This window comes from Marmota monax, unplaced genomic scaffold (genome assembly GCF_021218885.2).
Source record: "Marmota monax isolate L192 unplaced genomic scaffold, Marmota_monax_Labrador192_F-V1.1 WCK01_AAM20220418_F8-fsc00122, whole genome shotgun sequence".
Taxonomy (NCBI): Eukaryota; Metazoa; Chordata; class Mammalia; order Rodentia; family Sciuridae; genus Marmota; species Marmota monax.
Genome location: NW_026695223.1, coordinates 4,780,450 through 4,792,676, shown reverse-complemented (window position 1 = coordinate 4,792,676; position 12,227 = coordinate 4,780,450). Strand labels below are relative to the sequence as shown.

General features: G+C 32.6%; 1 protein-coding gene across 6 annotated transcripts in view; it reads left to right on the top strand.

Annotated features, from left to right (window-relative positions):
* Positions 1-12,227, top strand: part of Braf (B-Raf proto-oncogene, serine/threonine kinase) — a 179,850-nt gene that overhangs the window by 100,170 nt on the left and 67,453 nt on the right. For all 6 annotated transcript variants that reach the window (XR_009225866.1, XM_058575752.1, XM_058575751.1 and 3 more), the window contains 4 exons: positions 5,255-5,358; positions 6,463-6,565; positions 10,761-10,909; positions 11,895-12,014. Coding sequence is in view for 5 of the 6 variants with exons in the window: in XM_058575752.1 (XP_058431735.1) it covers positions 5,255-5,358; positions 6,463-6,565; positions 10,761-10,909; positions 11,895-12,014 (476 nt within the window). In the remaining variant the exon portion in view is untranslated. The remainder of the gene's footprint in view (positions 1-5,254; positions 5,359-6,462; positions 6,566-10,760; positions 10,910-11,894; positions 12,015-12,227) is intronic.

Here is a 12,227-nt window from a genome sequence, read left to right as displayed (position 1 = left end):
GCAAGACAAATGTCTATTTCTGCCATTTTTGTTCAACATGAAATTGGATTTCCTGGTCACTGAAGATCAAATCAATGATATAAAAAAATAAGGCTAATACAGAAACAAAACTCATTATTTGCAAATAATGTGTCTATGTAGAAAATTTATTAACAAATTATTAAATAAGAAAACAGCACTTAATGCATGTAATTCTGTTTAAAAATGGTACCATAGACAATTTTAACAGAACAAGAGAAACACTTTTTATTTCATGCTTAATACCCTTCTTTAACAATTTTAACAGATACAATAATATGTGGGAAGCTTTGTGAAGAAAATGTGTACAATTTTATTGAAATATATTTTAAAAGAATAAAAGAAAAAGTTACTTTATTTCTGATTATTTCCCTATTATATTTCTCTCCACATTAGTCTATAAATTCTGTGCAGATCCATTAAAAATCTAAATAGGGGCTGGGGTTGTAGCTCAGTGGCAGAGCGCTTGCCTAGCATGTGTGAGGCACTGGGTTCTATTCTCAGCACTACGTATCAATCAATAAAAAAAATAAAGGTCCATTGACAACTAAAAAAAATTTAAAAAAATTTTTTTAAATTCTAAATGGTCTTATCCATCTTCCCTGCCTTATCTGACAAGCTAATTCTCTAATATTTATATGGAAGAGCAAAAGACTACCCTCTAGAGACCTTTTCAAGGGATGACCTGTTTTAGTGAGAAGTATTTGCTTAGAGTTCAGTTTTTTGATCTATCTTTTTATCCTGTTAAAATTCAAGTACAGGGGCTGGGGTTGTGGTTCAGTGATAGAGCGCTCGCCTCGCATGTGAGAAACACTGGGTTCGATCCTCAACACCACATAAAAATAAATAAACAAAATAAAGATATTGTGTCAATGTATAACTAAAAAAATATTTTAAAAAATTCAAGTACAGTTAAAATTTCTTTATTAAAAGTTGTAGTGGTTATTTCACAGTGGTGGTTTAAAATTCTTTATTTTCAAAATTTGTGGCAAATATCAGAAGTATAATTTTAAGAAGTAATTCACAGATTTTATGAATTTTTATTCATCGTATTAAAAATAACATTTTTTTCTGAAAATAAAAGCATATAAACCTGGTGTCTTATCTCATAAATAAAAACAGTGGTTAAAAAGAATAAACATTATCATTATTATCTAAAGTACAAGTATGAAGACATGAATTGGTGTGAGTATACTATGTATACAACCAGAGATATGAAAAATTGAACTCTATATATGTAGTAAGAATTGTAATGCATTTTCCTGTTATATATAAATAAATAAGAATAAACATTGAGTTATCTTTGAATCATGTATAAAAAACTGTTCATTGTGGTTGTCTCAGGGTTGGGAATACTGTCTGGAACAAGAGAAACTAACTTTTTACTTTATACTTAATACCCTTCTTTCACATAATGCAAAACTGTACTTTATGGTAGTTTAGGGTAATGCACAAATAAAGATACACTATATATCTTTGTATATTAACTGTATATACTAAATAGCTGTATGAATATGTATATATGTATATATATTGCAATATCTGATAGTTATTTCTTTCTTGATGAATAATTGGGTAATGCTGCAATATGTTTAAATATAAATCCTGAAACTGAGAATATTTTTATAGATTAAATACCTAGAAATAATTATTTGGTCATATAATATTCACACTTCAAACTTTGTAATACCTTAAAATCAGAAAAGCAGAGTGCTTTTGTTTTTGGTACTGGGAATTGAACCCAACACTTTACCAATGAGCCACATCTTTTTATTTTATATTGACACAGGGTCTCACTAAGTTACTTAGAGCCTCGATTTGCTGAGCCTGGCCTCGACCTTGCAATCCTCCTGTCATCTCAGCCTCCTGGGTTGCTGGGATTGTAGGCAGGAGCCACGCATGACTCCTAGCTCAGAAAAATTTTTCTCAACAGTCTAAGGAAAAGGTGTGAGTTCTATAAGAACCTATGTCACAGTAAGATAAAGAGAAATGAAGAAAACAAGAATAAAACTGAATGCAGAAGGGGCCAAAAGGGAAATATTAAAGACAGGAAATCCAATATAATTTAAACTATTAGGCCTGAGATACATATCTTTTTCTCTGTGTGTTTATGTGCAAAACATAATAATAAAAAAATTAAAGTGTTAGATTTGCCCAGTTACCCCAGACAGTGACTTGTCCTAAGTCTTCCTTCTTGAGTTTATAATTCAAAAGACAGAATTTCCTTTTTTTTTTTAAGATACATTTAGATACTTCAAATATCATACATTTCACCCATTTAACAATGGTTTTTGTATACTCATACGTAAGAGTAATACAACCATCACCTACTTTATATATATATATTATATATATATTATATATATATATATAATATATATATGCAACCATTTACCTACTTTCTTTTTATATATATAATATATAAAATAATGTAGGTAAGTGGTTGCCTATGTGTGTGTGTGTGTGTGTATATATATATATATATATATATATATAATTATATGTTGTAGATAGACACAATACCTTTATTTTATTTGTTTATATGTGGTGCTAAGGATCAAACCCAGTGCCTCACACATGCTAGGCAAGCACTTTACTCTGAGCTACAACCCCAACCCCTACTTATCTGTTTTCTATCTCTGTAGATTTGTATGTTTACTCTTGGCAGTTTGTGTAATGTAATCATGAAGTATGCAGCTTCTTTTACTTAGCATGTTGCCAAGGTCCATCCATGGCATAACGTGTCAGTCCTTCTAGTCTTTTCTTTCTCTGCTTACCTTTCCCCTCTCCTCCCCTTTCCTTCCTTCCTTCCTTCCTTCCTTCCTTCCTTTCTTTCATATTGAAACCCTAGACTCAAGGGATCCTCCTGCTTTAGCCTCCTAGGACTACAGGTGTATTTTGCCATGCCAGCTCTTTTGTTCCCTCTTTATAGCAAAATAATATCCCCTTCTATTAGATGTATATATAACATTTTATCTATATATTTATCTGTTGATGGTATTTGTGTTGCTTCTACTTTTTGGCTATTAGAAATAATTCTGCTGTGAACATTCATGTACAGGTTTTTATGTGGGTATATATTTTTATCTTTCTTGGGTATATACTTCTAGTAACCTTTTGAGGAATTGCCAAGATGTTTTCCTAAATACCTGCATGATTACACTTTCTCACCAGCTTGAGGATTCAGTTTTTTCCACATTTTTGCCAACATTTATTTCATATTTGTCTTTCTGATTAAAACTATCCTAGCAGGTATGGAATAGTATGTCATTGTGGTTCTTGTTTTCAGTTCCCCTGATAGCTGAGGATATCAAGTATCTTCATGTGGTTATCAGCTTTTGTATACCTTTTGGAAGAATAAATCTGCTTTTATAAATTGTCTTAAATGCCATGCACAAACACAATGCCAGAGGTCTGAAACAATAAAAAAATAACACTTTTTGAACAATAATAGCAATAGTAGAGAAAAGAGAAAGTAGCCAGGATTATTATTTTTAGAGGTAGGAAAAGGTACGTACATATTCTATAAGGGTCTGTGTCAAAATAGAAGAAAGAAAAGGTGAAGAGAACAGAAATAAAACACAATGCTTCAGGGACCAAAAATATTAAAGATATGTAAGCCTAAAATTAGATTAAACAATACAAATAAGATAGATTTAATGGAAGTATTGTAATGTCAAAAAATGTGGAAGCTTAAAAACAAGGTTGACCTTCTGAAATAAAATAGTGACTACTAGGAAGATATGTGCATCAAATGGCACAAAATTTTCACTGTTCTGTTTATTCAAAAACAATACAAGTATTGATTTCAGAATTAAAATTTTAGCAAGTAGACAAATTCACAAATAAGGATTCCACAAATAATGAGATCAATTGTACCAGTCCAGTCACTTCTTTAATACTTCTCATGAAGAGCCCTCTCCTTCATGATAAGCTTTTCCCTTGCTGGATGGTTTTAATGGTTATATTGAGCTAAAATCTGTCTCCTTTTATTTCCAATCACAGCTTCCAATTAAACGTATTGTTCCTTCTTTAATATACTGCTTAAATTCAGCTGTCTTATATTCATCTTTGTTCCGTTTTTCACCCCCTCACATAAAAATTCCCAATTCTTTGGAAACATTTGGGTTGCTAAGTACTTTGAAGTGATTTAAGTGTATGGGATAATTAATTTTTATTATAATTAACTAACACATCACCTTCTTCTTATGCCACCCCCTAGCAAAAAGTGCACTCCCTGTAGTCCCACTGCCTCTCTTTAGTCTATGCTAAATTTACCTGGGGATATGTACTTGGGAAAAGGCCAAGCATAACTATCTCTTTCCTTTGCCTTACCCTTCCCCATTCCCAGAGTCATCTGTACTTCTTTCTATGTTAGCTTTATTCTGTGATCAGATTTTCTCAGTGTACTACCTCCTAGGAAGATGGCCACAATGAAGTGTCCAGATTTGTATTCTGTAGGCCTACTGTAACTGCAGTAGAAATAGGAACTTCTCTCAACCTATGTCCACATATTGGTTTAGGGAATAACTCGGGTGCTGTTTATGTCATATATCTAGCTTTAAGCTAGTTGTATTGCTAGGGATATGGGGAGCTCATTGGCCAACTTATGTCATCTGTAGCTAGAAAAGTAATGCCTCTAGATTGATAAAGCCTCTCTAATGACATGTGGATTTCTAGAGAGAGGCAAGTTCCCAGAGGAAATAGGGGCACTGGGTAACTAAACAACAAATATCAATTATGCACATTAAGACAAGTATTTTCTTCCTATTGTGTTTTGGGTCAATAAGATGTCTCTTAAGGACTATCAGTGTGATTGAAGGATTGCACAGTTTTCAACTTTGAACAATGTTGGACCAAAATTGATTTTACTTTAAATGCTGACATCTATTATTTCTCAATGGTAGGTATATTGTATGGATGGATATATTATAATAGGTACAATTATATTTTCTGTTCCTTTTAAAAATATTTCATAACTTTAATAAAAGACCAAAAATCAAATTGTGATCTGGGTCAGTAAGATTAATAATAATAGATATTTTGATTATAATTCCCTGTAATATTAAGTGAGCTATAAGAAATGATATCTCATTTAACCTAGTAATCCATGATATTTTAAAGGATTTGTGTTAGGAAGATAAATTACTGAGGGTTTTGTTGTTGTTGGGGTTTTGTTTTTTCCCCAATGATATGAAAAAAAATTTTTTCCCTCTTACATATATTTATACTGTAGGTACCTGCAAGGTGTGGAGTTACAGTACGAGACAGTCTAAAGAAAGCACTGATGATGCGAGGTCTTATCCCAGAGTGCTGTGCTGTTTACAGAATTCAGGATGGGTATGGTTTGTATGTGTTGTGAAATTTTGTTACAAAGAAAATCAGACATTAAACTTTGGAGTTTTCTGTAGGATCTGTACCCAAACCTAGGGGATTGAAAAGCAACTTTAGGGGAAAATGTTTTAATTAGTACTGAGTTAATTAATTTTGTGTTAACTATGATATTTGTTATTCTAATCAAATGACTTTATTGGAGTTTGAGATTTTTTGGATTTTTCAACCATAGAATGAGATTTACTTGGATAATGAATCCTTATACACTACCTCATTTTTTTTTTCTTTTAGTACCGGGAATTAAATCCAGGATACTTGACCACTGAGCCACATACCCAGCCCTTTTTTATATTTTATTTAGAGACAGGGTCTTGCTGAGTTGCTAAGTGTCTCACTAATCTGCTGAGGCTAGCTTTGACCTTGAGATCCTCCTGCTTCAGCCTCATGCTCCACCATGCCCAGCTCCACTCCCTCATTTTTAATACAAACTCATACTCTCAAAAAAAGTTGGTGTACCTAACTGTTCTTCTATTAATAGCATTTATTTAAATTTTTATATTTTCCAAAATTTAAATTTGCTGGGATTATAGGCATAATCATGCTCCACCATGCCCAGCTGCACTCCCTCATTTTTAATACAAACTCATACTCTCAAAAAAAGTTTATCAAAATTAACATTTTATATTAAACTTTTTCTTTCAGAAAGTATCTAACATTGTTCTAAGACTCTCAGATTTTGAATCCAAATTTTCAATCATGTTTTGGAGGGCATATGGTGCCTCTTTTTCTCTGAATAGATAAGTCCATACCTTTGATTTTTTTTTTTTTTTTTTTTTTGAGGGAGAAGACAGGAACAATCAATTTTTTACTGTTGTATGTCTTTTCTGGAAAAGAGTACATCTCTTTACCCTGCTATATGTCTAAGAGTGATACATTATTTGGGATAAACTTAAAAATTTATTGCCATTTAAATTTCTGAAGATTGAATACCAGGGAGCCAAGCCTCCCAATTACTAGCCCCTCAATAACCAATTTTCGTATCTTCAGCATTAGGCATGTGAGTATTTTTAGGTACAGTAACCAAGAAAGACTTACGTCTATATTTTTCAGAGAGAAGAAACCAATTGGCTGGGACACTGATATTTCCTGGCTTACAGGGGAAGAATTGCATGTAGAAGTGTTGGAAAATGTTCCACTTACAACACACAACTTTGTATGTACCTTTACATTTTTGGCATTTCAAAAATGTTCAAGTTCTTATGAATGTATTTTTATTGAGGAATATGAAAATGGTTGACTCACTTTGTGTTGACATTTTACATAAGTTGAAAATTTGTTCTTTAAACTTTTGTTTAAAGAGGTTTATTTTCATCCTGATTTCTTTTTAACTTAAAAAGAAACACATGTCTGTTATTAAGAGAAAAAATTGGAATGCTGCAAAAAAGTATATGAATTAAAAAAATGAAAATTCCCCCTCCTACAGGACAACATTTGTATAGACTAAATGGGTAACTGAATACACAAACATATGCCTATAACTGTAAACCCAGAGTTTTCTCCTTTCTCATTTTTTTTCTCCTGCTTCATTACTTTCCATGCTCTGGTGATATTCCTCACCTTTTTTTATTTATTTTTTTTATTCAACAGGATATTATAGACTAAATTATGTCATTACACTTAGCTTTATTTAACAATTGCATAATAGTTCATAGGAATAGAAATTTGGTATACCTAACCGTTCTTCTATTAATAGCATTTATTTAAATTTTTATATTTTCCAAAAACCTGTTATATACAGGGCTCAACAGAATCTGTATACACATTTGTGTAAATGTTTTTGAAGACTATAGTGATGAAAGTAGGAGAGAAATAGCTGGATACTGAGCTTCTCCCTCAGTCTTTTCCCTATCTGCTTTTTGCATTTGCTCGAACCTCACATATGCTAAATGTTACAGTGTGTGGCCTTCCACTAATTTACTGTACATACATAGTTATGCTTAAATTCCAGATGAAGCATAAGCTGTGAACCAGAAGAAAGATAGATCTTCCTGTGCCCATCTTATTGACAAAAGGTATCCTTATAGATCCAAACATGTTGCTTAAAATTTATGCTCAAATGCATATTCACATATTTTCTCCCCCTCAGATGTTTTCCTTCCCCCATATATCCCTCCCTCTTACTTCTCTTCTCTCATTTTCCTCCTTTATGTGCACAACCAACCAGTTATACATAGTTTTAAAATATAGTTTAATAGGGAAGGAAGGGGAGATAGGAATAGGAAAGACAGTAAAATGAATTGGACATAACTTTCCTATGTTTATATGTGAATACACCACCAATGAAACTCCACATCAAATACAACCACAAGAATGGGACATTATACTCCATGTGTGTATGTATAACATGTCAAAATACTCTCTACTGTTGTGTATTTATGAACAAATTTAAAAGAAAATACATGTATATACATACATACACACACACATATAATATATGGTTTAATGATAGGAATAAAAGCAGTTGAGTAGTTTAATGAAGGAAGAGGAAATTGAGGGCTTCATGAAACAGTAAGTTATCAGGTAACTGAGTATGTGTGGTGAGCAAAAAGAATCAGATGACTGAAAAATATTGATACTTTGAAAACATACTTTTCTTTGCTATTTGCTGAAGTTCTGCCAGAAGTGTAAAAGATGCTTAGTTTGGTAAGTAATGGCTGCAGAAAAAATAGTAAAGAAGATATTTTAATTTCTTATCTAACCAGAGACAAATGGAAAAGGAACAAAGCCAGAAACAAGAATTTGGCTTTTTCATATCCCCTAGAAAGTGACACATAGGGGGAAAAAGTTGAAGAAAACAAATGTCACTTTTAAAACTGTATAAATGTTCTCAAAAAGGATTGTGTGTCAGAATATAATTTTTTTGATGAAATACTTTTTAAATTACTTCCATTAATGTTGATTGAAAATAATGTTGGTATTAGAGTCAATCTAATGTATTGTGAAAAGCATCTGTATCTAATAGAATAGATTCAGAAATTCATTACATATCCAGGTAAGTATTATTAAGATTACAGGTATATACTGGGTCATAAGGTAAAATATATTTATTACTATTATTTGTGATTGAAATTTTGAAAAACTGAGATGATTGAGAATTTACAGCAAAGAATAAGATAGGAGTCATCCATACTCTTGACACTCTGAAATAGTCATTATTAAGAGTTTTGTATTTGTGTGTCCATCTTATGTTTTCTATTCATTGTATACTCAAAACATGTACATTTTAAGCAATTCTATCTTTGGTAAGATGGATTTTCCCTAGCAGAGTTTTGTTTTTGTTATCCATGTTATATATCACTTGCCTTTTGACAGAGAATTTTTATATATTGCCTTTTAAGTTTGGTGTAAATAAATATTCACTAATAAGTTTAAATTGCCTGAATATTCTAATCCCCCAACAATTGATAGTTTGTAAAAGTATTTTTTATTGCTGTGTGTGGTGGCCCACTCCTGGAATACCAACAAGGGAAGCTAGCTAAGGCAGAAGTATCTTAGCTTTGAGATCAAACTGGGCCACACAGCAAGACCCTGTGACCAAAAAATAATTTTTTAAAAATTTGTATTTAGATGATTTTCTTATCCCTCATCCAAATTAGTTCTGATTTTCATATGCTAGTTTTTGTCTTTTATAAATAATTATTTTATATTTGTACCCAAATGGTACATGTATATGCTTTAAAAAAGTACAGAGGTGCCAGGCACAGTTGCACATGTTTGTAATCCCAGTGACTCAAGGCTAAGCAGGAGGATCACAAGGTCAAGGCCAGCCTCAGCAAGTTAGTGAGACCCTGTCTCAAAAAATAAAAAATGCTTGGGATAGAGCTCAGTAGTAAAGCACTTCTAGGTTCAATCCCCAGTACCAAAAACAAAATAAAAGAAGTGCAGAGGTGCTTATAATTAATAAGTATCTGTTGCCCCATCCCTTGCTAGCTTCTAATGCTGGTTATAAATTTCACCAGCCGTGTTTTCACTGATGTACATTAATTATAATCAACTTCAGAAAGTTACTTTTAAAAAAAAAAAAATCTCTGTGCACTATTTGACATTTAAAGTGTAGTTAGAAAGTAACATGTAGTGTACAGCATTTCTGTCTCAAGTTGTATTTCTGATTTAGCTGTACATTATATATATTATCTTTTAATTAAAACACCCTAACCCATAGAAATCACTTTTTGGTAATTTTTAGAAGAAGTGTCATTTCAGTTAAGCTAATCATTTTATTTTTGAACCACAGGTGATAGGTTCTGATTCTTTCACCTATTTTTTAAATCATCTTTATATTCTCTCACTCTTCCTTTCCACTTCTTCTCTCCTTAACCCTCTCCAGAGGAGACTACTGTTCATTTTTAATAGTTTGTTTTGAGCTCATTGGATAACTGCTGTCATATCACTAAATATTTTTTAGCCAGTTTCTTGCTTTGTCAAGTTTAGATACCAGCATTGCACTCTTCTCCTTTTCTCTCTCTTTACTTTTTAAATTTTTCTTCTTCAACTGGGCATCTTTTTATTTTTATTTATTTTTTTTTTTTTTTGGTACCAGGGATTGAACTCAGGGGGTACTTGACCACTGAGCCATATCCCCAGCCCTGTTTTGTATTTTATTTAGAGATAGACTTTCACTGAGTTGCTTAGGAACTTACAGTTGCTGAGAGTGGCTTTGAACTTAAGATTCTCCTGTCTCAGCCTCCCAAGCCACTGAGATTACAGGAGTGTGCCACCGTGCCTGGCCTCCATTGGACATCTTTGTAACTGGTGTTCTTGTTTCATCAATACCGGTCAGCATTCCTTCTCACTCCTCTTTGTACAGTAATTAAATTATACCCTTCTTTCTCCATCATTTTTCCTTTATTCTCTCATTTTCTGCCTCTATATTTATGTTGTCAAGCTGAAATCTTTTACTAGTCTTTTGTTTCTCATTCTTCTTGACTTCTGAGTTTTTAATTTGGGTGTTGGGATAGAAGATAAATGCATGTTGCCCATTACTATCTTTTTACTGGGGGGTAGTACCCAGGGTTGAACTCAGGCACTCAACCACTAAGCCACATCCCCAGCCCTATTTTTGTATTTTATTTAGAGACAGTGTCTCACTGAATTGCTTAGTGTCTCACTTTTGCTGAGGCTGGCTTTGAACTCACAATCCTCCTGCCTCAGCCTCCCAAGCTTCTGGGATTACAGGCATGTGCCACCATGCCCAGCCCATCTACTATCTTGAACCCTCTGGTTTTCATGTTTATATTTTAGAATGTAAGTTTTTATGATATAAATGTATTAAGACTTTGTTAAATATGCTAATTTCTAAAAGGGTTCTTTCAAGCTTTTGAAATTCTCTGCTTTTTTTTATTTTGTAGGTACGAAAAACTTTTTTCACCTTAGCATTTTGTGACTTTTGTCGAAAGCTGCTTTTCCAAGGTTTCCGCTGTCAAACATGTGGTTATAAATTTCACCAGCGTTGTAGTACAGAGGTTCCACTGATGTGTGTTAATTATGACCAACTTGAGTAAGTAATCCAAAAGAACCTCTCTTCTGTGTACCATTTTACATTTAAATTTTCATATTATAAAACTAGTTGTCTTGAAAGTCCATGAAGGATTTTCTGTCCAGTGTAGTTTTTACAAGGAACTTTTTAAAGTATGATTAGAGAATAGCTTGTAATGTACAATAACATGGAAATGCCAGAACTTCTTTCCCAAATTGTAGTTCTGGTTCAGCTATACATTTTATTTATATTTATATTCTCTTTTAATTAATAAAGACCCCTAGTCCATAGAAATCATTTTTGGATAGTTTGTGGGAAGAGACCTGATGGGTCATTTCAATTAAGTTGACCATTATAGTTTGAGGTCTAATCTGTGATTTATTTTGTGAACTACTTTTATATTCTCTCTTTCTCTCCCCCTCCCCTTTTCTCTCTCCCTCTCTTTCCCCCCCACTTTGTGCCTCCTTCCCCAGTTTATTTAAAAGTAAGATATAAAATCTTCATACCCAGTTTATTCCTTCCTAAAATTTCTTTTCGCTTTATGCTGGAGTTTTTCTAATAGATTAGTCCGAATCTGTTATAATCTCTTTTCTGTCATTATTATTGTTTCTTCTGTTAAGGTCTTGTATATTTCCCGATCACTTCCTGAGCAAATAGTATTTAACTCCATACTTTAAAGTAAATTATAATAATATAATCTAATTTAGCAATAGATACTTGTTCTTCTAATTCTTTAACTATGAAGCATGATTTTTCCCCTTCTAATATGTAGAAATTTGCTGAAAAGAAAAATTAGTTATAGATTCTGAGCTTGTCTTTGAAAACACAATGTAATATTTTTAATAAGTCTTTAGACAAAAATACAACTAATTAAAATTTAACAATTATTTCTCAAAGTGGAATTTGATCTCATATTTTCCCAATAACTATGTATTCTGATGTACTGAAGCTTCTGGGTTTTGCACAAGTTAGGTTTGTTTTGTTTTGTTTTGTTTTTGCCTCACAGTTTGCTGTTTGTCTCCAAGTTCTTTGAGCACCACCCAATACCACAGGAGGAGGCCTCCTTAGCAGAGACTGCCCTTACATCTGGATCATCCCCTTCTGCACCCCCCTCAGACTCTATTGGGTATGATTTGACTCCTGCTGTTCAGTGACATGCTATATGAACTGCCTTCTAGCACTCGAATTGGTAAATTAAGGAATTCTCTTTTCAAATAACTTATTTTATCTCATCATTAAGACATTTGCATGCATTTGGTACACAAGTGGGATTAAATCTGGTTGTAGACTTTCAGAACCAGATCTGAAAAAAATCAGACAACAGATAATTTTTAGATAA